The sequence below is a fragment of the Blennius ocellaris genome (assembly GCF_963422515.1).
Source record: "Blennius ocellaris genome assembly, chromosome: 18".
In the NCBI taxonomy this organism is placed as follows: domain Eukaryota; kingdom Metazoa; phylum Chordata; class Actinopteri; order Blenniiformes; family Blenniidae; genus Blennius; species Blennius ocellaris.
The window spans coordinates 18,609,500-18,636,058 of record NC_137667.1 but is presented as its reverse complement, the minus strand read 5'-3'; the positions used below and the strand labels follow the sequence as shown (position 1 = coordinate 18,636,058).

General features: G+C 44.2%; 1 protein-coding gene across 1 annotated transcript in view; it reads left to right on the top strand.

Annotated features, from left to right (window-relative positions):
* Positions 1-26,559, top strand: part of LOC308143475 (unconventional myosin-VI-like) — a 122,415-nt gene that overhangs the window by 37,285 nt on the left and 58,571 nt on the right. Inside the window, 2 exon segments of the mRNA XM_080514298.1 lie at positions 1,235-1,415; positions 8,845-8,989. Of these exon segments, the coding sequence (XP_080370424.1) occupies positions 1,235-1,415; positions 8,845-8,989 (326 nt within the window).

Sequence of the window (26,559 nt, the reverse complement as noted above, 5' to 3'; positions counted from 1 at the left end):
ATTGTGAGAAATTAACCTTGATGTGTAACAATTAAATTGACAAGAATCTTAATTAGGAGTGTCGTCATGAAAGTGATCAAAGTGAGGCGATGCTGTCAGGGTCAGTTTGTAAAAACACCCATAATGTTTATTTTTTTAATATTTCACTGTATTTTGCACCACAAAGTAGGACAGCTCGATTATGGAAAAAAAATCCTAATCGCGTTTATTTACACGATTGTGTTTTTCATTTTGGAGCAGCATTTATTGAAAAAAACTCTCCTGTTGAATATTTAAACACATCTTGAAATGTAGTAAAAAATAAACTGTTGTACTGCATTCAATCTTTTTAAAACAATAAATAAATAACTTTAGATACTAATATAAACTGCTAGTAAGGAATCATGTTGCTTTACATTGTATGTTGATACTTTGGCCGTCCTGTGAGGCAGCAAGGCTCAGTACTTCAAGCTAAGTAATGCTATTAGCCACCATTAGCATGACTTAGCTTTAAAATGACACGTAACCTAAACCACTGGTGTAACAAGCCGTTATTATAATCATCAATATATGTTAGCTTACAGCAGGTATGTCAAGGACGAGCACACGCAAGAAACCATACATCCGTAACTTTTTTGGGAAATTTAAAAGTAGTAACTTAAAGCTAAGTAGCTAGCGCCTGCCCGTTTGGGTTAAATGTGTCATCATTTCCTGTCTGACCAGCTGCACCGGAAATGCCTGAGAGTGGCGGTCCTGCAGCCAAATGCGCGTCTCGCAACGAAAATGCCACATAATCGTTTTTCCTCGATTATCTGAATGTTGAGATCGTCTGGAGCCAAAATCGTAATCGCGATTAAAATGTGATTAATCGAGCAGCCCTACCACAAGCTTTCATTAAAAATTGGCTTTATGTTCAGACTGTAGTCACTTTCCGTCGTATTAGTTTGTGTATAGTTTTGTGAAAGTATAGACATTTTCTTAGCATATACTTTGCGCCACACAATATTTCTATGTCATTATGGTACTATCTTACCACTCACTATGTAATTGGGCTGCTTGTGGCCCCTGAATTATGGTTTCCACACCCTTGAACTAAATGGTCTGACAGATTGGGTCACTATGGTCGCAATCATAGAAGTATAGCTCCTCCCCTTGAGAGGTTTTTGCCTCTGCACTCGTCGTTAAGTAGTAAGACGTAGGAACCCCAACGAAGCACGGCGTCGCTGACCGTCTCCGCTCTGTCCGCTTCCCTCAGCACACCAAGTCGGGCCCGTTGAAGGACCCGCTGCTGGACGACCATGGAGACTTCAACAGGATGAGCGTGGCCATGAAGAAGATCGGCCTGGACGACACGGAGAAGCTGGATCTGTTCAGGGTGGTGGCCGGCGTGCTGCACCTCGGGAACATCGACTTCGAGGAGGCCGGGAGCACCTCAGGTGAGAATCGTCTCGTCACCACCACTTGGTACAGATTGTTGGGAATCCTCGGGTTGTCAAATTTGCCGATGACAAGGTTCTTTCTAACAAAGATCGCAACGATCACGACCTTTCAATGGGAAGAGCATCGCAACATGACCATTCACAATGAATTATCTCTTTAGGACCACCTCATTGCTCCGTAGGAAAAAAAGCAACTGAAACAGGCATTGTTGTAGAAAATTGAAGGATTTTAATGTTATTCTCAGAAAAGTTTGGCTTATTGCTGTTTTATTGAATCTTCCCTGAGATTTTGTTGGTAGGGTTCTTTTGGCCTTAAAAATACCAACAGACTGGAGGGTGTAGTTAAATTATGTAGCAGAATTGCACAAAATGCCCTCAACGACCGGAGCAATTGTACCGGAGCACAACATGGAAAAAGATGGACTGCAGCTATCCCCTGCTCAGAGTTTCACTTCATACCATGGGCTCGGTTCACGAATGTGCATAAGAACTGTTTTGTTCCTACTATCACGGATCTAATAAGTCGAAACCAGTTTGTATACAGGTTTATGAGAATCTTGTCTTTGTTATTCATGTTTCACTGCTGGCTGCACCCAGAGGGACACATAATAAAGTTTATCTTGACCTCGAACGCTCAATGGGCCCTTATCAGTATAAAAACATTGAAAGTCCTTTAAAGAATTCAACAATGAGAACAGTAGTTTAGGGATTTCCCAGACATGAGTTCACTTTTTTGTGGAGTCTTTCTGATTAATTCCCACTTTTCTGTCCCTTTGTGCTCCGAGTTGGCCCGTTTTATTGGGGTCGCTTTTAACTTCCTCCATTTTCCATCCAAACATCAAATTTCACGCCGAGATTAACTAATAAGAAGGTTAAGGGCAGACATGCCTGTCAGAGATGTTTTATCTCCCCCCCTCAAAATCACTGGCCGAAAAAAAAAGGAGCTGAAATTAATATTTCAGGGGTGAAATATCATCAATCTGAGCCAGAATTAATAAAAAATCAGGTGGATGTCCAGTCTGAGTGAGTTTAAACTCGAGTAAAACAAAGAAGTCCAACTTCTACGAGGCAGGTTCTCACGTTCACATCTGTAATATATCTGACACTTACAAGCCATTGTCTGAAAAACCAAACCAATCCAGCACATACAAATTCAGATTTCATCATTTTTTCTCTCCCTAAAGTGTAGAAGAGGCAATGATTTCTGAAAATAGATAGTTGGAATGTGAATTTTAATTTCTAAAGGGAAGAAGCAGGTTTGCGTTTATGTTGTTGATCAAAGGAGATTACTTCAGTACAAAGACTACCAACAGCACCCACTAGTGGCCCTACAAGGAAACTACATCGTTTTCAGCAAGTTCTGCCGTCTCTACGTAAATGGACACCATTTTGAAAAATGTTGCAGTTAAATTGTGAAACTTATCTGAGGAGAATTTGTGGCGCCGATCGGCCATTTAGATTGAATGAAGCGAAAGTCTGAGACGCCCTTGGCGTTGGCAATGTAGCGTGTTGATGAAGGCATCCAGTTAAGTTGTGAGCCTCGATAACTTGAGGAGTGCTCAAAGACGAGGGGTCAAAAGCTCTGTTGTTGGGAACAAAAGCATCATTGCGACGCCGTGACTGATAAGTGCACGCGGTCTCGATGGACGACGAGCCTCCGAGGCCCTTTTGTTTGCGGAATATTAAAGAGGCGAAGACGTTACCGGCTAATGTTCTGTGACGTGTCTGCAGCCGCGTTAACGACTCCGCCGAGTCAAATTCTGCCTCCAGACTCGTGTAAACCAGCGGCGGCGAACACCTCCAAAATATTCCATTTAACGGGCTGCAGTTTAACGACCCCAGCGCTCGGCTCCAGTGCACCTCAGGTGTGTCTGTGGCCACCTTTTGCATTTTCAGTGCTCTTAATTGGACCGGACTCCCATGGAAGGCAACACTGTCCTCCATTAACCCTTCGAAAGGCCCTCAGGAAAAACACTTGGAGACTGAAGATTTTTAACAAACGGATGCAGGTATTGGGTCCCGACACTGCACGGAACACGTCATTCATCAACGACGTCGGCCAGAGTTGCGCGAGAGAGCACGAGCGACGTCTGCAGTTGGACGTCCTTCAAAGTTAATGAGACTGACGGAATCCTGTAATTTAGGTTCTGTCAAAATATCAAGAGGAGACAGACGATTCGGGGCTCACACATCAGCATTTCTACGTGCTAAACATGTTTAAAGTATCAACAGCCAGCTGGAGCTCAGTCTACAGTATCTGTGCCCTGGTTTGTAGCGACGCATAGCCGTCGCATATCGTTGGCATATGGAGTATAAATTAGGCCTTGTGGCAGTACTGGCATCGGGCGTCTGTATCTGCAAGTAGCTAAAGGTCAGTACTCTCGCTGTATCGTTACTCCGACGATTTAATTATTCCTCCATTTGCAGTGATTGAGGGGTCTTGATTGAAGGACCCAGTCGGTTCCAGTGCATGAAAAGTAATTGAAACCTGAAAAGAAGATGGATGGCTCCAGATCGGGGCGAAGAGTTTGAACTCCGCCGCGATCCAACCGGACAGTTTATCATCGGCCGCTCTGACTGATGTCGCAGGAGGGACCGCGAGCGCTCTCGCGCCGCTGAGGCGCTCCCCAATCGCATTTGGCCCGCTATCAGAAATCATCCATCTCTCGGGCTTCTCGGCTCCTCTAACGGCGCTCGCTCTGCTCCTGAGAGGCACGAGAGCCCCACCCCCTTTTTTTGGGGGGTGATTCTATCCCTCCAAACGCCCTGCGCTATGATTGATGGCTGTAATATTCCGCCTCTGTCTCGACTCAGGCGTCATCGTGATCGGTGATAAATGCTTTTGTAAAAACGTGGCGAATGGACGCCCCCCCCCTCCCCCCACCCCCTCTCCCGTTCCTTTGTTTTCCATATGTAATTAGGACCCAAAGGAATTGTGACGGCCAACTTTTGATGTCGGGAGTTATTCTCCTCCACATTAATTACACCGTCCAGAAAGCCGTGCCGTCATTATACGAACTAATACTCGGAGTGGTTCGCTCCCTTGCATTTCAAGAGGCCCGGTGCGGCACGGCTTTCGCGGGTGCGCCGCCCCACCTCACGCCTCGTTTTTCACACCCGTTCAGTCGGGGGTGGGAGGCCCCCCCCCCTCCGGAGACGCTCAGTTTCCATGAAAATCAGCCCGTCCTTTGAACTTGGGCAGTGGAGTTCCTCGGCTCTCGACTCCTCCCCGTCATTTTCTCCCTCCGCGGGAAAGAAGAAGAAGAAGCGCAACGGGACGCCTATTAAAGAGGCTGGTTCTCGCAGCGGGAGGCTATCATGCCGCATGTTTAACAGCGAGCAGGGCGAGCGGCGGTGGGGGTGTAGGCGGGGAGGATCATCCAGGTTTGAGAGAGGAGCTCAGCCTACTGTTTGGGCCCTGGAGGGCCGGCTTTTGGAAGCCGTTAGAGACTGTTTATTTATGCTTTTTGAAGACCGAAAGGCTTCTGCCTGCTTTTGAAAAGCTCATGAGAGGATAATTATAAAAGAACTCTTAACAACTGTTTTTATTTAAATTTTTTTGTATGTCAAGGCCTCCAAAAATGAGTCCAGAACTTAAAATATTGTGCTTTTTTCCCCTTTTTTTTTTAAACACTTTGTGGTTTCTTATTGGTACTCTGGTTTTTTTTAAAGGCGGAAAACACGCATGTGTGGTTTATCCGGAATTGCCTGTAGGTCTGAATTGATGGATGTATCCAGTTTACTCTTCAGCAGTACTTTCTTGCTGCCCCAGGTCGGGAACCACTTGTACAGTTGTTCGCACTCATACTTAGACGATGGTTTGTTTTCAGTTCTGTCTTTCTGCGCAATACTTGCAAGTTCTTACGTTTGCATGAGTTTGTTCAGAGTACCTCCAATAATCAAAAGATTTTGAGGCTATTTTGCGTCTCTTTTGGGGATGAAAGTGTCAATTATTGGTTGATCTGTCTTGTTTAATGTCACAAGATCTGATACCGTATTTTCTAAAAAAATGCACATTTCCATGTCCAGATGAAGCTGCAGTGTAGATGATCCTGTTCCAGTAGCTTTTATATTCCAGAACAATCTGTGAATGAGCTCCTCTGTTCGAGGAATTGTTCTTTTAGTCCCCGATGAGCCTTTTTTGTTTGCTTCAGGCAACAAATTTCGTGCACACTTCAGTCTCCCTTACTGCTGCTTAGTTGCCGTTTGCAAGTAAATTGTCCATTTTTTCTTTGTTTAGATTTTTGCTGTGTCGCCTGTTTGTTTTGGGAACATGTTTCTTCCACTTCCAGTCAAATACAGTAGTAATGTGAGGTTTTTATGTTTTACTGTTGCAGCATTCTGTTGTCATACAGCGACATCTAGTGCTCACACATGGTATATATGGATGTATTGTGATTGTCAAGTCATATGACCAGCTAAAGCACAGAATTAAATATGACTTATAGTCCAGAAAATACAACAAGAGGATCATTTATTATGATGCAGAGTTAGAATATTCCAGCTCCTGGTTGACTCCCACTGTTGTCATCCCAATTTATTGTCAGATTTGTTGATGTTTTTCCATGACTCTCTGGTGCTCTGGTGCATTTTCAAGACAGTGAAAACTCAATCCTTCCCAGGACTCCATATATGTCAGAGTAAACTGAGAAATCTGTCAAGTGGCGGCTGAAAAGAATGAATTTTAATTAACTCGAGATTACGTGTGAGTTCTTGGCTCCGTTCTAATAGCACTTCCTTCTTGCAGAGCCCCCGCTCACCAGCCCGCCATTGATTTAATATTAGCCAGGCTTAGTTTTCAGGCACTATTGATTCCCGGTATTGATCAGTAGGGCTCGTCTAATGATGTGAAGGCTCGTCTTCCACCAACGCCGTGGGTGTGAAGGCACTGACACACCAATCCACTCTTCGGTGTCATCTTTCATCAACATAAAAAAAAACCCGCCTTCGGCAGCTGTTGCGGCACCTGGGACGCTCTGATCGCCGCCACGCCGGCTCCCGGACGGCTCCACTCTCCGCTCCTTTGCAAGCCCACCCAGTTCACCCGCCGCTTCCTTCATCCCTCCGCGGACCGACTCACCTCCAGTCTTCCGACGTCGACGCGTCACGGCACACCGGGGAGCGCCTCCTCGGCTTCAAGCCGGGGTCGCGTGTGGGTCGACGTGCCGTCGCCGCTGCAGCGATGTGGGGGATGTTGGCAGATCACTCCATTCATATTTCACACCCACCTCGCGTTTTTTTTTTTAATTATTATTTTTAAAAAGGTTGGATTCTCCGGAGACGGCGAGGTCGAGTGGCAGCTCCGTGGCAGATGAATCTCACGCGTTAAAGGCTGGTTTTAACATATTGCAAACGGCGAATTACGAGTAGGTGATTCTTGAGAAAAGGGCGATCGGGGAAAAAGACGAAAACCATCCGCCGACCTCGTTTTCCTGACGATATCCCAGCTTACGGTGGCTTCACCTACGAGCAGGTGACCAGTCACAGGGCCAATGCGCCGTTACAGATTTCAAGTCACCGTCGGTAATGTCTGTTGATCATGGGAGGAAACCAGAATGGATCCAAGGTGATGAAGCACTATGATGTGCATGTCAGCACTTCTTGATGGATCCATGAACTCATAACAAGAAAACCCGCTGAGATAATTGGCCAATATACCAACAGAAGCCGTTTAAAATGGAAGCGATACTTTATATAAGCGCGCTAATTACAGCTCGTGTGGAAACGGGCTCATGCAAATGTTCTTTACAGCGCAACATCTCTCATGTCGCTATCAGGAAATTAGTTAATTTCAGAGTAATGAGCTTCTCCTCCGGTAAGCAGGGATTTAGTGAATTAGGAACCATGAAAACAACGGTTTAATCGAAGGCTTAGGGCCCTTTTAAATGACATTTCATATAAATACGCATCGTTTTTTTTGTTTTTTTTTGTTTCGGAAAAGTTCTTCGTTTACACAGCAGCGTTTTGAAAACAATGTCCTTTTATATATATATATATATATATATATATTTTCCCTTTTTTTTCCCGCACATCTTGTTTTCAAATGGTTTATTTGTGAAATACTAAGTAAGTTGTCACGTCCATGATGCCTTTAACCGCTCCTGAGGGGAAGTTGTTAACCACAGGCCCCTGGGATGTGTCCCAAATATTTATTCAAAGACCTTTTTTCAAAGGTTTTTTTTTTGGTTTTGTTTTTCCTTAAACTGAAATACTTGTGGGGAGAGAAACCCCCCCCCCCCCCGACCATTCTCAGAAAACATGTACCCTTCACTGACCTGTATAACCTCAGACGAGCGCGACACGCAGCCTGCAGCCAAATCTGAATACAAATCACTTCACTGTGTTGACAGAGGAACACAACTGTGGCTTTTCTCAGGAAGAACCAGTGTTCGATTGACGTATTGGCTCTGATGCTCTTTAAATGTCCACTCATAGTAAAAAAAAACTATATCATAAAGGCAAGATAATTAGATTTTCTGGATTTAGGGTGAGAGGTGGTGTTCATGCAGCAGCATTACGGCACAGAAGAGACGAGAACTCAGATTTCAAAGTTTAAAGTTTCCTTTAATGTCAAAATGATCCAATCCAATCCGAAGGTGCCACTTGTTCCTGTGTGGCCCCTGAAACTGCCGCCTGCTCCCCTGCAGCAGCTCCTCACACGTGTGGTCGTGGTTACCGATGAATCAGGAGGGTCAAACGCAGGGAAGGAATGGCTTGAGGCGATCATTAAAATAGCTTAAAAAAAAAAAAAGGTGACGCCAATGTCAAAAGCTTCCCCTGTTTGTTTCTTTGTCAGGACCCTAATTAGCCCCGGCATAAGAATTTGCCTATTCTTGTTGCGGGTCACTTCTCATTAAGCCTCCAGGAGACTCCACGACTAAAACAGGAAGTTCTCATGAAGAATTTAAAGCTCATGCATTCAAGAGACGCAGAATAAAATGTATATATATATATTTATTTATTTATAAAGAAATAAATATGGAGGGAAATAAAAAGTCATGTATATTTGAATGTTTCCTTTTCTTTTTGTCACAGTCTTTATTGCAATTGAGGAGGTAAAACACACGTACGCATATGTACAGGCATACTGACTCACGTGTCTGGGCATGTTAAATAAACGTACATATACACACACACACACACACACACACACACACACACACCTGCATACAGCTATAAATACACGCACATGCATATTACACACTTACATAAACGCCTTTATGTTCTTTCCTCTAATCTCTTATAAAAATGGACTTCTAACAGACGGGTTTAAGCTGACCTGCTTGTTTCCTGACATCTCATTGATTTATTGTTTTCCTGAAGCGCTCGGCTTCGTCTTCAGCCCGTCATCGCGTTTCTGGCCGCATGCCGCCGTGTTCACTCTCCCCCTCCCCCCTCCCCCCCCCTCCCTCTCTGCCTTGCCCAGGCGGCTGCAACATCAGGAACCAGTCGAGTAAGACGCTGGAGCACTGCGCCGAGCTGCTGGGCCTGGTGCAGGAGGACCTGAGAGTCAGCCTCACCTCCAGGGTCATGCTCACCACAGCAGGGGGCGCCAAAGGAACAGTCATCAAGTAAGACCCACACTCGCACGCCACCGGTGTCTCCGTAACTGTCAGAGGACAGTCCAATGACTTCTATTCATTTTTCTGCAGACTTAACACAACCGTAAGCCTTCGTTATTTAAAAAAAAAAAAATGTTAAAGCAAGACTTCATATTGAAGGATTTACATTAATGTGGCTGAGAATGAGAGGAGTCTATAAGGTATAGATGTGTGTGATTCAAACACGCTTGTAAAGATTAACAGCCATGTCTTTAGAAGAGAGGTGATCAGAGCTCAATTTTCCAGCAGATTCAATCAATGAAAACCATTAAGGTTTTAATTCTGGGAGCAGAAAACCTGCATCGACACGTCGCCACGTCAAGGACAACAAAGGATTCAAGTTATTCATGTTGAAATGAGGTATAAAGAGGAGTTATAATACGGTAATTGGGAGTTTTCACCTGAGCAGTGTTGTCAAATGGCAAGAAACGATTAGCTTTACACAATAAATGGTCATAAAATATGATTTATATCTATTTACAATAATTTCTAGAACGAGCAACATTCTTTTTTTGTTTGTTTTTTGTGCGGCTGGTCATGTCACTTTTTAAAACAGTTAGTCCTATCAAATTATGCAGTGCATACCATCTGGGTCCACTAGATGTCACTGTATGACAACAGAAAGATGCTACAGCGCCACACATTAACCTGCATTACGATCGCATTTAACTCGAAGTGCAATCAAAACGTTGCCAAGAAAAGTCGCCATAATGAAAAGTGCCCCTGAAAACATAAACACAGAAGCAGAAACAGTTCAGAGTGTGTTCAGAAACCTGTGAGGGCTGATTAAGAAAACAAAGAAGGCTAATTGCAGGCTAAACCCACAATGAGAATAAATGTGTTTTACATGCCGGAGTAACTTTCGATGTTTATTTCATGAAGCCTTGACAGATGGGACTTATAGTCAGGAGGATGCAGCATATGATGCCAATTACAACATGGAAATCTCATGGCACTGTTGCTGAGGAAAAAAACTCAAGAATCCCATATGAGCAAACACTGCAGGCAGCACCGGAGGGAAAAACTCTTTTTAACAGAAGAAGCCCCAGCAGATACACACTCAGAAGTGACAGCTTTCTGCTGCAGCAGTTTGTAGAATCGTGATCCTGATTTGAATAAATCTTCCTGAAATCGGAAAGCTGATTGAAAATGCAGGCGACTGGGAATTATTCTACCTGGGTAAATACAAGTTACTGGAAGTGTTGGTGGAAAAGGAGCTGAGGTGCTTCTGGTAGGTTATGTGAAAAGCTTTGGGTTTAGGGATTTGGGTTACAGTTGGAGGTTGGAGTTGATGTTAGAGGTTGGAGTTAGGGAAGCAACGATCCAGGTTTTTTCACTTCCGATCTGATCCCAATACCTGAATTTGAATATCTGCAGATACCGATATGATTCTCATACCAGAGCTGTTTGCTTTACTATTATTATCATTATTGTTGATTTTATATGAGGCTGTAATAAACTCCTCTCTACAGTAAAGTTTGAAATGTAGGATTGTTTGCATGTATTCTCTCTAAAGACAACTTGAGGTTAGTAGAAGGTGAGAAAAGGAAGCAGTACAAAGTATTTTTGTTCCATTTAAACAATGTGGGGGTCTGAGTGATGTCATCATCTCATAATAGACTAGTTCTATCTTTAAAACCTCACAATCACTTCATTAATTCCTGGGGCAATGCTTTATCAACGCAGCACCAACAGAATGGCGGCAGAGCGTCCGCCTCGCTTTACAACGGCTTCACAAACATTCACGTTGATCATTTGTGGTGTTTTGAGCGTAAAATTTGTCCAAACGGTGACAAGTTGCTACTTCCCTAGCGTGCTAAGCTGGCTGCAAACTGTGGAATGGATTTCCTGACTCATTCGTCCGCTTCACATTGAGACCCGCCTCCGTTCAGGAAATCCATTCCACAGTTTGCAGCCAGCGAGCAGAGCAGCGGCAGGGAAACACTGTGGAGTCGTTTCAGCAGAAGCGCAGATGAAACTTGATGGATGGTTAATCTCCGCAGGTCGGATCGGAAATTTCCGATCCGTGAATTACGTTGGTATCGGAATCTGATACCGATACTGGATCGGCCACATCCCTAGTTGGAGTTAATGTTGGAAGTTGGAGTTAGTGGTGAGGGGCTGAGGTCAGAGTTATTAGTTGGAGTTTAGGCTAAGGTTCGGGGCGAGGGTTACTGGTTTGGATTAGTGGCGAAGGGTTAAGGTCCTGCGTATGGCTCATGGTTAGCGTCAGGTGTTGGTTCCATCTCGTGAAACGACGGCACTGCAAATATTGCAGCCGTCCGCTGGAAGGGTTTTATTATCGCCTATGAAATATCTCTACTCCGCTGACATCGTATCCACTGTGCTGCTTATGCTGCTGCTGTGGGATTATTACATGGCTGTTTGCAGTTGCAAACGATGCTCAGTCGACGGCAGCGGGTGTATACACATTTTTTTTTATCAATTTACAGATCAATTTCAAAATGGCTACTCAATCAATCCATTGCTCGAGGAAACCTCCGGTGCTGTGCAGTGAGGTGTTGGAGCATGAACGGAAGAAGCCATTTGAATCTGCATTTCCCGAGAGATCAATTTAAATGAACTCCATTTGATTTGCATTCGCACCATTAGTTTCATTGCGCTATAAAATTATCTAAAAATACAGCGCATAGACATCGGATAAAAACCTCAAAACGTTTTTTTTACATTAAACGTACGTGAAGTTTCGTTCACGGTTGAATCTGATTAGAAACGTTGCCAAAGTGTGGAATTTTGTTGCTTTTCATTAAATTTGTTTATTTCTCAAACAATTTCAGCTACGTGAAGTTCAAACAGCTATTTCAGTGAATTAATCACATTTCTCGTGATGCTGTTTATGCTGTTTGTACAGTTTGAACGCTGTACAACCCGCCCCACCCCCCCACCCCCTCACCTCTGATCCGTCCTTCCTCTCAGCGCAGTGCATTAATGCACACCGTCACAAAACGCGATCAGTTATTGGCACTTGAAAGCAGGTGTGACCGGCGAGGGACGCGCTGCGGGCCTGAGCGAGCCGACTCGCGTCGGCAGATGGTTGATGTCTCTAGCCCGTCTCGTTGCTCGTTACCGGCGTCCGGTGGGGGGTGGGGGCGGGGGGACGGCCGAGCTCCCGCCGCTCTCAGCCGACACTCGAGCGTACGACGAAAACCGAGACGGCGCTCGGGAGGAGAGGAAGCCCCGCGAACAGCTGGCTGCCTCATCTCGTCTCTTACCGTCCTTAAACCGGGCGGATCCACGCCGGATCGGATGCCGCCGCCTTTTGCCAGCGCTCGTTAGGGAGTAAAGCCGGGAGCCATCTGGGCGTTTTTTTGGGGGGGCTGCGCCCGGATGGCGAGTCTGATTAGAGGTCGGCGAGGCGGCTGGAAGGTCGCTGCCCGCGTTTGGATCGGACATTTTGTTTTATTGGCGAGATAACTCAGTTCGGCTGAAGTGACATTAGTTAGTGGGATGCATGAATAATCTGAATGTTAGAGCGGCCTAAAAAACAACGAATTTGTAAACTTATGACATAAAGGCAGCTGACATAGACGACGGTTTTCATTTTAGACCCTGTTTACACAACTTTTCAAGTGGAAATGTATTGTTTTTGCATTTTCATTTCAGAAAAGTTTCCCATTGACATTGTAAGAAATTATGTATATTCAATTCTGAAAACTATTTAGTTTTCATGCTGCGCCACGAGTTGGTGCTGTTACGAAACCACAAATACATGAACACAGAGAACAATACGCTATAAACATTAACAATTTAAGTGCTTTTTCATTGAGCTGCTTTTCCCCCGTTACCACATAGACAGTGGTGCGTTTTCAAAGAGTTCCACTTGAGGAGCTGTTTTCGAACGGTCGCCATTTTTGTGGCTCCAAGAACCATTGTTGTGTAAACAAATGCCCAAAACGTTGCGAAGGATTTCAATTGAAAACATTGTCCTGTAAACAAGAGGATGAATGAGGCGCCTCCTCTAGTAAACAGCAGTTTAAGGAAATGGCAACAGCAGCACTTTTAAGGGGAATATGCATATGGCAATGCTAATGCTAGCTGTAGGCTGTTTATTACAAGGATCAATAAGTAAATAAGTAAATGTTTTGACTGGGAGTGAAGACGCTCTTGAGTTGTTTGTCTGAAGAATACTCGCAAACATCACTTCTCAGAATTGATTTCCGGCTCCTAAAGTTTCCTCTTTTTTTCCTTTTTTTTTTCTTTAAACGTGAAAGTCACGCAACTTTGACCTCTTCTTCTGGATAATAAAACAAAACAAACCCGGGGGGGGGGGGGTACAAACAAACCCTAAAAGACTCTGAAAAGCAAAATCTCACCACTTATCACTGTTTGGAAGTGTTTTTGTGGTGCAGCCAAATACATTTTGAACTCCCATGAAACGACTTAATTCCAGATCCTTTAATCTTCCGTCTTTAGCGAACGCAGGTTTTTCAGTTGCGTCGTCCTCGGAGCCTCTCAGAGCGGGGATTCCTGCTCCCAATGAAGGTCACCTTCGCGGTTTGCCGCAGCTCGAATGGGACCACAAATTCTGCTGATGCAAAACACGCACGCTCTAATGTTATTAATGGCCCTTATTGTTCCAGGCAAGGTGAGTTAAAGCTCAGTTTTACACGGGACACGGAGGAAATCCATGGCTGCAATCATGCAGAGGTTCACCGGTGTAGTTCTTTTCAATTACAACACTGAAAGAAAAACACGGTGTTCCTGAAATGGAAAAAATAAATAAATCCAGAGTTTCTACATCACAGACAATCCCGCAAATGGACAATGCTTCACACTGGTGAATGTTGCACTCTCTTGAACTAATAATGCCCATGAAATACTGCAATAAGGAAATGAATCACGATGAAATAACCAGCCTCATGTTGAAGATTTTAATCGTTTTTGCCTTGTGATTCGCTCTAATTTCTCTATCAACTCTTAATGAGTCAATTCACAAACCTTTTGTGAATGAATCCTGATTAAACTCACTTTTAGAGTTCAAATTCAAGCATTTTGAATTCATGCACACGTTCCTAACTTTCGTAGTGCTGGTGTCGTGTTGTTCATACGTGACCCGGGTTATTTCTTTGCCGTTGCATTGCTTCTATAAGTTGGCGTTTTAAAACGTTCCCATCATGCAGTGCGATCGAAAAATCAAATCAAACCAACCGGTGCCGCTCATTCAACAGAAGCAGCTTCCTTTCAAATATGGCTCCATTTAAAATGGGAATAAGTTGGTTTTCACAATGTGGATTGCTAAGAAGTGTCGTTACTACAAAATAAATATACAATATAGTCTATTTTTAATGGATTCCAGCCTCACACATCGGCTCCGACAATTGCAATTTACCCCCGCAAGTGTTTCAGGCCTTGTTTACACAACAACAAAAAGTTCCTCCTTGGGAGCAGTTTTCGAAACGTTGCGTTTTCTGAGGCTCTGAGCAACATTGTCGTGTAAACGAGGCCTTAAAAGAAAACCAACAGATAGTCTTCCAAACGTGAATTTCTCCTCTACATTTGCAGACTCGGCATATTCTTTCTATACAGACATTCCATCAGGCCAGTCACTTGACGTGGACGCTGGCCGAGTTGTTTGGATGATGTTCTATGTGATCATTTCATTTTCCACACTTTGATTTTGCTCAGAAACATTATTTACTGACTGACGGCCTTTTCTCGGTGCGTATCAAACTGTTGATATTTACTCCTGAAGGCAAAACGGTGTGAGAAAAGTGTGACAATTACAAAAGTATCAGCCATATATATACCAGAGAATACAGTTTTTGTTTGTTTTTTTGGGCATTCACTGTATTTTCGATCGTTAAAATTAGCTTTGTGTTGAGATTGTAGTCATTTTCAGAGCTACTCTACAGCCTTTTCTTGTCCTGTACGGCTTTTCCACGCCGTCACGGAAGCGATGTGATCTTGTTTGCGTGTCGGAGAGTTGTTGTGATTTCTGAAGCGTGGTTGCTGCGCCGCGGTCGAGCGGCCGTGGGAAGCGCCAGTCGGTTCCCCGTAAAGGCGTCGACTTCGGGCCATTCGGACACCGACTTGCGACTCGGCGACAGATAAGGACCCAAACCAAACTCCGGGTGCGAAGACGTGGAGCGTCTCGGAGCAGAAGCGCCGGGGCCGGACCGCCGAGCGGTATTGGAAGACGCGGCTCCAGTTTAGCAAGATAAGTGCGAAGCGGCGAAGCACTGAGGCATAGGAGGAGGAGCCGGCCCGAGCATTATACCATTTCTACGGCTCAGCGCTCCACGCCGAGGGAGAGCTCCCAGGATTCCAGTCGACCTCGGGCCTGCCCGGAGCTGCACGCACCTGAACCCCCCCCCCACCACCACCACCACCACCACCACCACCCCTCCCTCCCTCCCTCCCAGCACGCCGCGCTGCTCTTTCATGGACCGTTCCTAGCATTTACTGGCTGAACCCTGGGAGTGATGGAGAAGATGAGACCGGAGGGGAGGAACGCTCCCGCCTGCCGCCAGACGGCCACGAGGAAGCGGCACGTCCTCATCACCGAGGGCGTTTGTTCTCCGAGCCCCGACGAGCGGTTCAAACCGGGACACCTGCGGCTGGAAGAGGTTCACAAATGCAGTGAGCAAAGAAAAAAAGAAAAGAAAAAAAAGGAATAAAGACAAGATGCAAACGCACAATGCTTGCGTATCGGGATAAAAGTGAAAACCCGTGAAGAAAGGACTATTTCTTAAACTTTCCTGTAAAATCATGGAATTACTAACTATTGATATTAACAGTTCTTTTAATGTATTTTAATTAGAAAAGTTTGATATTAAATTCTTCTGTATTTCAAATTATTAGCTTATTTCTTTCAATTTATCTGTACTATTTAATATTTTATTTTTTGCAGTTTATTCAATTCTTATCAATTATTTATGATTCAATATACTACTTTTCCTGTAATGAAGCACTGTTTCTCAATAGTTACCAGCAGTGGTGTAGTCCAGGCTATATGCTGCTTATCACACTTATTTTCTGGTCCACATTGTGAACACCACTTATAAATCCCCCATAATGATCCTCTCAGTAGTATCTATGAGCCAGATTGTCAATTTTTTTTGCTTTGCTCATGTTAATTTTGCGATAATTATAAATTTGCAATATATTATGTAGCCCTCAATTCAATCATTGAAATATCTTTCTATCACAATCAAAGAAACTTGGTTATAAGAGATACTTTTCAACAACGTTAAATTTCACAGTATACTCAATTTTCTATTTGAAGTCTCAAAAAATAAATGTTGATGAATCCTATGGAATCCTAACCCCACACTGGAAAAACAGCACTTTCCGCTGACCTTTCTATCATTTTCTTGACTGAACAAATACCAAGAAGTCATCAACAAATGCTTTTCCTCCTTTCTAGCAACCCAAGCGTTTCCATTGCAATTTCAGTGCTCCGATTACCGCATTATTCTGACCGTTGACGGATTCGGTGTCCGTGTGTCATGTCAGAGAGAAATGGTTCAATATAGAAGCACAGACGTGGAGGCAGCCTCCTCCGGCCAAGTCCTTGTTTGCATTTAGACTGAACTCAGTCACTCAAAAGTCCAGCGATTGTTGTGCTGGCAGTTCGACCCCAGCGCACACCCTCTGAATGCCAAGCCGCTCGCCTCGATTTCAAACCTCCCACGCGAATGTTTATTTCTCCTCTTTCAACTGCAGCGAGAGACGCGTCGGCCCCGATGAAATAAAAGCTGCTTCCCGTCGCCTCAAAGTGTCGGCCGACGCCACGCCGCGTGTCATTTACATCCTTTCACCGCGTGAACGGACAGATTCAACTGTTTTGATTCGGGCAGATCTAATGTCCTGCATCTGTATGTCACCGTTTGGGCTTTTGGTGGCGTCGCGGCTAAAAAAAAAAAACCGAGCGAAAACAAACACGGCGAGGCCCGTCTGCCTCGTCCGACCTCGACACTGTAAACAGAAGGAAATAAATTCACAGTGCAGGTTGTCTCCTGCGGGTATCATTGATGGATTGACCTTTTTGGTGTAAGTACAAACACAAAGCTGAGCTGAGAAGTGCCCCCTGATATCCTGTTACACTGCACTTTATACCTTTAAAATCTGCTGGATTGCTTGGTTGGAGAACGGAGTGAATGAGTGTGAAGCTCCTGGATCCTGTGCTGGCGGCAGATGGTGGGCAGGAATGAAAAGCTGATGGGGGGGGGGGGGGGGAAGAAAATCACTTCCAAGATGTTTATTCTTCTCATTAAAGCCCAGAAAGAAAAACCTTTTGACTGAGAAAGCAAAGGATCCTCTTCGCACAAGATGACTTTCTGGTGGTGGCAGATGGTAGAGGGGGGTTGTAGACAAAAAAAAAATAGTTTCCAGCATTTTTGTCCCCCTCGGGGAAGAGGGGGACCACGAGGCAGCCACACTAGAAACAATTAATATTGTGAGAAATGCAGTCTTCATTCACACAATCAGGATTATTTATGATGCTCAGTTTTTTTTTTTAAACTGCTCAAATGGTTCACATTTAAAACTACGGCAGTGTCTTCTATAGGTAGTACCAGGGGCCTGAGCACTATGTTCACCATTCAGTCTCCATGTGTTCGTCCACCTGTTGGAGCCGCTTGGGGATCGGTGTCTTACCCAAAGGCACTTTAACAGGTGCACAAACAGAAACGGGGATGACACCACCAACCTTGTGATTGCAAATGCTAATGCTAATCACGACACCACTGTTCCACCCTGAGCGGCAACCACCGACTTGTTGGTATGCAGGCGTCCGCCGAGCTGCTTCACTCTGCATTCATCAACCACACAGATGAACGTTGGCAACCAACCAAACACTTAAAACTCGAGAAATTATTTTTTTTCTGTGTTTGTGCCAGACTCTTGATTAGCTTTGCCATTTGTCACGGTTTTGGGCAAAGTTATCCAAAGAAATATTGAGCAAGTGTCTCACAGAATAGATATCGCCACTGACTCACAGCGCTAAACATGAACTGCACCACCCATGATCTGCAACCTTCGGCTATCAAATGCTCTCCGCTCCATTTATTAGTTGTTTGTATCCGCCTCGCGGACTTAGTCAATATGAAGATGGTTTTAGGTGTATTCACTCCTTCAGTTCATACAAAGCTGCACATTTTAGAAAAACATCTCCCAGATTGAATAGATCTGAAAAGGCTTGTTCAGCTTCTCTGTCATTACCGGTTGTTTCATTCATACGGAGTACTTACTGTGTTTAGAAGCATTTAAGTCCCCCACGTGGACGGGGAAGTGCAGTACACCCTTAAACTCATTATCTCAATTAGCCTTGTTGCTGTAGGCATCTATCAGCCTTATTCACGAATGTTGGAAAGTAGCCAAAATACACGTACCAGAGTGTTTTCATGCGAGCTTCAGTGGATTAAAACACTGAAGAATTATATCGAGGGGGGAAAAAAAACAAACAGATTTTTGTCAGATTTTCAGAGACCATTCATATCGTCTACTTAACAAAACATGTGTGTGGTAAGAAGCTGGACTATCTGGAAGGAAAACCTCCACAGCTCAAAACAAAGCCCTTTAAAGCAGCAGAACGTTCAAACCAGAAACCTCAGCTCTTTGACCCAATAGTGACAAACAACCACCTCATTGTGGAGCTTTGCAGTCCACTTAACAGCTAAACTCGGCTGTTTCGTTCTTCTTTTTTTTTTTATTAAATAAAACACCCGAGATCTTAAGATTGCTTTCAGTGACGATTTGGCCTCTTAAAAGTAGAGCATGTAAGATTTTGAATAATTCAACGTTTGCCCTCTGTGTTGCAGTATCGCGTCTCCTTTTCAATTGAGTTGAGCAGTTTGATTATTGTTGCTACTAAGAGCTTGAGCCTTTGACAGATTTCTGCTGCTTGTTCTCGAAAGTGGTCGAGTGACTCTCTGCACCATCTTGTGGTAAAGACTGGTATTACTGATTTAGCTGCACTACCTAATTAGTTTAACTGTGATACTTCTCTCTGCAACATTCTGATAAATACTTCTATATTGCTTTTCAATGTTTTGTTGGGCAAATACATCAGTTTTTTTTAAATTCTCTGGCTTTTTAACTCAGTTTAGGATGAAGCAGAAGGTAGACCAACAAATCCTTCAAGGCCACTGCATTATATTCTGCCTCAGTGTCTCATTCTTGAATATATTTGCCATGACTGAAGGTAAATTGTCCAGAGACATGACGACTCGATCTGCCCGTGTCTTCGGGGCATCGCTGTGGCTCAGGTGGTGGAGGAGAACATTTTTCAGTGCCAGCGTTGTTCCAATTAATCCCCATCTCAGCCTCCTAAAGTCTCTTTGGACAAGATGCTGAACTCCAAGTGCCTTTCTATGGTTTGCAGGCACCTTGCCTGGCAGCCTTTGCCACTGATGTATGTTTTTTTTCCATGCAAGTTGTGATTCTTCCATTTGTGCTGTACCTTTTGCTTTGTGGCAACTTGCGGAACCAGTCACTGATTTAACCTTTATTAATTAGATTTGATCACCAGCGACCTGTGTTATTCTTTTCTCGATTTTTCTATAAAGTAGGAAAAGCTTGTAAGATAAATGTCCTGCTGTAGAAAAGGACATTACTCACCTCTGAAATGTGCATCAAATGAAGGTGCTGAAAGCGGTCTTCAGGAGTATTCGGCGCACCGGAGCGTTCCCGAGCTATTTAAAGGTTGGCTCACTCTTGCATTGTACTTCGCCCGGTGTTGAATCCATACTGTTGCTGATTTATATGAAAATTTCACAGGATTATTGCTGTAATTTCACAGTTGGCGAAAGTGGATAAAATGACAAACAGTGGGTGAATCCCTGCGAGGCAGCGAGCTGGACGCCCGCCAGCCGGCTGCTTCACCCTAAGCTGGTTATTTATTTCGGTTATGTAAAGGAAGGAGTGCAGACGGCTGAGAGAGTGGGAGAGACAGCCAGAGAGAAGGGGAGAACTAAAGACAGAGGAAGAGGAAGTGTGGGTGGGAGATTGGATTTAAAGAGCGTCAAAATTAAAACCACGCATTTGTATTTTGTTATTTTTATTTATTTATTTATTTACTTTTTGTGTATTTTCTGCTCTGTGCGCTTTAGCAACAGGAATCTAATTATTTGCTGTGACAGTGAAGCAAAGGAAATAAAGGAGCGCGGTTAGAGGAAAGGTAATGTGTTGTTGCAGTGTGTTGAAGTGGTGGGGGTTGTGTTTGTCGAAGCAGAGAGGAGATGAAGAGGCAGAGAGGATGAGGAGGAAGCAGTGATTGAGATGTGCTGCAGCAGAAATGGTTTTGTGTATAGAAGTTAATCTATATTTCACATATATACGAATTGTAACAACTGGACCTCCTGGAGCCAGAACGTAAATCTTGTATATCTTTAGCTTATGCGGTCATACATGCGCAGCCCACATGGATATTTTCAAAGTCGCAAGATATTTCAAGAAAATGATAATAAAGCTTTAAAATATCTTAAAATGTCACGATTGGTGGCAAGGCAATACATTTCATACAACTGCTGGCAGGCTACCAAACTGAAATCGAAGACCCATTAGAAAACAACCCAGAATTGTTAAATACTGGTTATAACCTCATCTAAATCTCTGTTCAAAACCCTTATTCTGAATCTTTGAGAAACCTCAATCAAAAAACCCATTAGAAAGCAGCCTAAAGCAACCGGCTAGTGTAAAAAAAAAAATACCACACCAAAAAAAACAACAGTAATTAAAAACCTTAAGCCAAAAGCTGGCAATTAATCAGTCTATATAGGTGAAGACGAATCTAAAAGAAACCATTGTGAAACCGTTTAGTAACCAGGCCAAACTAAGGTCAAGGACCCGTTAGAAATGTGCCTGAAGCCTCAAACTGCTCCCAGTTGTCCAGCCTTTCACAAAGTGGCAGCCAGGTCCACTCCTTGGCGCTCTGGCGTCACGGTGAGACGGCCCCGGGGTTCAGACAATATAGAAATAAGACTAAAAACCAGGTCTGAAATAATTGTACGACTTGCCTGAAACTGATCGGTCACTGGTGTCTTGAAAGCCGACGTTTGTGTGTGATGACATGCAACCAGCACATGTCAACAACATTGCTTGAGATGCTTGGGTCGACGATCGTTCCGGCCTCCCGACAGTCTTTTTGAATTTCATTGAATCTCCCTGGGTTTGTTTTCTTTTCGGGTCGCTCCAGAAAAAGGTCACGGCTCATCTGAGCCAGAGGGAAGTTTCCGCAAACTGGCTCACTTTCATCTGCTGCTGATCTGGCAGTCGGGGACGTCTGTGCTCATTATTCAGAAGGTTGTTGTTTTAAAAAAAAAATAAATACAAAGTGTCTCACTCTCTGGTCAGACAGAAATGTCAGGTCTGGAAGAACACAGGCGCGTGATGACGGGATAATTGAAACAAACAGCACTCTCAATGCATAATGAACTTGTCGCGGCGCTCCAACCTGAGCCGACTAATTACGAGTCAACAAAGTGACTCACTGTGCCACCAGCGCTGTCAGCGACCTTTTGATGCTTTTAAAGCTGCTGCGAAGAAGTCAGAAGACATTTTCTACCCCTGTTAACAAGATAATTTATTTCCCTCCGTGGCAGTGGAGAACACACAAGGTTGCAGCGTTCGCAGTCAAACGGTCATTAGCGGCGCGCTCGGCTGGTGCCGTTGTTTCTAAAGGGAACTCTGTTGACGGCTTATGCTGGTGGAGGGCGCTATGTGTATGACGCATGCATTTATGTCTGTCTGTATGGTTTTAGACACGATTCTGATGGCGGCCGGTCAGAATGATCTCTTCAGGAGACTTTGGTCCTTGATTGGCCAAAACTCTACTTTCCTGCTCACATTCATTATTTAAAATGCATTGTTGGTCAAATTCTGAATCGGAGCTGCAATTTTTAGTATAATGTCCCCGTTCACACAATGTTTCAACGTGAAAACTTGTTTTGGACGTCCGTTCACACGACAACGTTGCTCGGAGCCTCTGAAAACGCAATTTAATAGATGTAATACATGTAAACAGGTTTCCTGCGCAGGTGGACTCCCAGTCTATATTCTCCTGGGACTTATAGTTGACAGTCACCATAAAAACAATTCAACTCAACTTTATCGGTCCACTAGAATCTCTGTGTGCGTCCCATTGTTTATGTTTATAGCGTATTGTTCTCTCTGTGCATGTGTGTGTCGCGTCATTACAAAAAACAAGCGGCACCCACTGGCAGCTCAACATTGTCTTCACAGTTTTTTGCCGTTTGTGTGAAAACGGGCACCGTTTTCAAAACGGCTCAATGAAAAACTTTGCTGAAATGGAAATGCAAAAATGATGCGTGTTCACTTGAAACGGTCTGTGAGCAGCGTAACGAGGAAAACACAGAGCCGGATCATAGCCGACGTTTTGCAGAATCATGTAGTTCGGAAAGAGAGACCAACATGGGAATGCTAATTTTGCACAGGGAACTTGAAGTAAGTACTTGTTGGCATCTGCAAGCATTTTACGTGAGCATTTACCGTTAGTCTTTTTCATTTTTCCGACAAAACAAACTGTGTAAACGGAAACAAACGGCTCGCAGCAGCAGCTCCGATCACCCTAAATATCTGACGCCGTGCGATATTGATCACGGGCTTACAACCACGACGTCGTCCTTGAGCCGGGCCGCATTTCTTTGCGGCGTTGTTACGCGGAATGATGAAAGCCCCTCTCCTCTCCACTCGTCAATACCCCCTTGTTGTGTGTAGCGGATAGCTGTGCTTTTATAAAGACATCTGCATTGTCCTCTGGACTCCGGAAACCTTCTCAACTCAAACTTGTGGTATAAATAGGGCCTTTGGTGTGACATAATGCAGCCGCACCTTTATTGAACCCTGTGTACTCTGCTGCGTGTTTCCTCTTTCTTTGATGTCAAAGGGGTTGTATTGAACGAAGCTCTGACGCTTCCAGCTCTTGGAATGATTAGATTCTAAATCTCGCAAGTGATCGTTTGACCGTTCCGACTTTTTATTTCGAGCGATTTCCACAAAGCCGACTGTCGAGCTTCTTCATGCCGACGCCGCCACGGTGGGACTGTTGCAGGGCCGTTCACGACGCGTACACGAAACAGTGCTCAAGTTTATGACAACGACCATGAAATATTTATATAGTGGTTCATTTTGCAGATCAATTATTGAAGGCTGAAATCTGCCTCGGTCAGATACTCCCAACCCAATGAGGACACCCTGTCCCCAAACACGTTTGTTTTATTGTCTGGGAGTAAAAATCATACACACACGAGTATAAATGTTCAGTCCATTTGGTACATTTGTTTTTTTTGTGTTATAAGTTTATGTAAACATTTAATGGAATGGAATCCGAGAAAAAGATAATAACATGTTTGAAATGGATAAAAAATGAAATGAAAACATGGAACCGCCACGCAGAAAGACTCTCAACTGGACTCAAACCAGTTTATGCAGAAACTCTCGATCAGACAATCCTTAAATCATTCTTTCTTGACCCCTGTTCTCACAAAAGCTCTATATTTGTCCTTTAATTCGACCGACCGAGGAGGTGAAATAATGTGTGAGAAAACAGGCGACCGGCTCAAAGTGAAGAGAAGTAAAGTGATGCTGGGGTTGGAGAGAAAGTTGGAGTGAGACATTGAAGAGATAATCGAGTTTAGAAGTACCGAGTGGCGAGCGAGAGAGAGAGAAGACGGACGGATCGTGAGATAAAGAGAAAGGTTGTGAAAGCGATTCAAGCAGCAGACGGGCGGGACCTGACCATGTACAGGGGGACATCTGACGGAGGCGTCATTTTGCAGGATGCAAAGGGGATAATGAGAGATGCCAATCGCAGCGACCCTGCCAGATGAGGTCGGCGGCGTGGGAGTGGACGGGGGCGCGCCCCCGTCAAAATAAAACAAACCTGCGTGAGCGTCTGTGGCTCCGGCACACCCGTCCACACTCCTAATGTGTCTCCAACTCCGACGGCTGGATGGTTTTTGTGTCTCAAAAGCTTGCAGTTGTGCTATTTTACCCCCCCCCCCCCTTATGATGTCATTCCTTTATGGCCGAATGAAACTCCCCTATCTTGCAGATGAAAGCAGCCCGAGCTCCTTCACCAGATGTAGCGTCGCCGGTTATTGCCGAGTGGAATTAGCGGCATATTTTCTCTGAAGTGGTTTGTTTTTCGCAGAAAGTCGAAGCTGCCCATCTGGGGCGCAATTAAAGTTGTGGGATGAATCGGGAGTGTCGGAAAAACAAATTTTCTGGTGTGCGAAATCATACGAACACACATAAAAAACACACAAAAGAATGTGCATAGTTGTTTACACGAAGATAATCACTCATAACACAAACGGTTAGGCAAGAAACGCCAAAAACAATGAGCGAGCCGCAACACAAAACCAGGTGTCGCAACACAAAATTAAAACGAGAACAATGCAAATACAAGATCTACGATGGAAACATAAAAAAGCCAAAATACAAAAGCCACAACGTTGAACACAAGAGCCACACCACAGGTACACAAGAGCCAAAAACCAGAGCACAAGTATTAGAAACCCCGAGCCAATTACAAAAGCTGCCACACAAATACAAAAGACACTGCAGAAATGTAAAAAAAAAAAAAAAGCCATGCTTTTGATGGGATTTTGACTCTGTGCTGCAAATCAGCCGTTATTGTTAATTCATGCTTTTTAGATTGTAAAGCTTCAACGAAAACACGATTGACTAACACAAATGAGTTTTTACACATCTTAAAATTTGATACAACACGTATCACGTGAACACACGTGTCCGACAACGTAATAAAAAAAAAAACCCAACATATTTCTTTTTAATGTACAAAAATGTGGGAACAAATTCACTCTGGGTATATTTAAGTGTGTATTTGGCCATTTACTGTGTCCAAATGGCCAAAACACAGGGAAGAAGAGACGTTCTCTTTGCTTTCAGCTGGAACCTGTGGATGAGCTGTAAAGCTGCTTCTTAATGTAGTTTCATGCTGTGCAGTTAGAAGAGATTGAAATCCAAGCTCAATATGTCTTCCTGTTATGCATCGCAACATTTCTTTTAATGGTTTAAAAAAAGTCTCAATTGAAGTTCCATTTCTGTCTTTGACCGTGGAGCCGAGCTGCAGCCAGAGTCCAGTGCCGACACGAGGTGACATCACTAATTACACAAAGAAAAAGGAAGAAAATGGTGAAAAACTGTGTTTGAAGCTCATAGGGAATACATATTAGACCTCTTGTATGATTAGTGTTCTGACATTATGCTGCCCTGGCATTTAGACCTCTTGTTTTTTTTTTTAAATGAGAGAACCTCACCGCTGCGGTTAAAACCTTTGGCCCCCACCCGGGGAGTCCACGGCGTGAATTAATCAGTGCAGGGAGTGGGACAAGGTCAGGGGTCAAGGTGAGGAGCGTCGGGAGTTTTCACACCGTGACAAGTTTGATTTTAAGGCCCACTTGGTGCTTGTAACTTTGTCAAAATGACCAAACGCCTTCTGTTTAATTTTGTGGTTTGGTGTTGCTGGAGCCGCAACCAGAAGCTGAAATCCTAGAAGCACCTAGAGGGGGTCTTGTCCTCTGTTGAGGATGTAGAAAATGTGCTCCTTGTCCATTTTAGCAAAGGGGAGAATGAAGGACAAAAGTCAATCTGGTCGGTCGGGCCTCCGGGCTTCCAACATGAGATTGGAGAATATATTATGGAACCTCGGAGAACTCCATGAGAACCTCCCTTTCTTGGAAAAAAAGATAATCCCACGTTTCCCCATTTCCGTGTGTTGAAGTAATGTCCTTGGGGTAGATGCTTGCTGGAGCGGCCGGCTTAACTGCAGCGCCATGAATAAAGTGTCTCTGGGTAGAGATATGAAAGGATGTCTGGGTGCATAGAAGGATTCGTACACGCGATGGATGAATGAATTCACCGGATTCAATTTTACGATAAAAAGCAATGTATGGTGCCCGCTAATGTCTGTAGTAATCACCATCGCTGCGATGAAGATTAAGACCCTGTTTACGCGACGACATTTCACGAGAAAACTCATCATTGATACTATTTTCGGTTTGCGTTTTGAAAGCGATGTCTGTTTATGCGCAAATGACAGAAATGCTGAAAATGATGTAGTTTCCATGTTGGGCCACTCGAGGGCACTGTTGGCTGTTTTTGTCTTTAAACCACACACAGAGAGCAAGATGCTCTAAAGTGACTACTTCAAACACCGTAAGACAAACAGACACCAAAATGTCAACCGGGAAATATTATCCTAGAAACCGGGGCGAAACGAATATGGATTCTGGCTCCTGGAATCGATTGGACCCTCGGCTAGGATTCACGGTGCCCCCCGGTGGCTGTCGTCGTCATGACAACAGCATCGTCTAGTCGGCTAGAATCAGCACTCGCTCCCTCTGCAGGATACAGTGTGTTCAGAAGATAAAGGAATAGATACATACAGTGTATCAAATAACACTCCTGCAGGACGTGCAGTCATCAGTGCTTTACATGATGTGATGTCCTGTAATCCTTGTAACTATGGCAACGGCAGCAATGTCGGCTCGGTGGTAATTGACTCCCTGTGAGTAAAACACAATCAAAGTCTT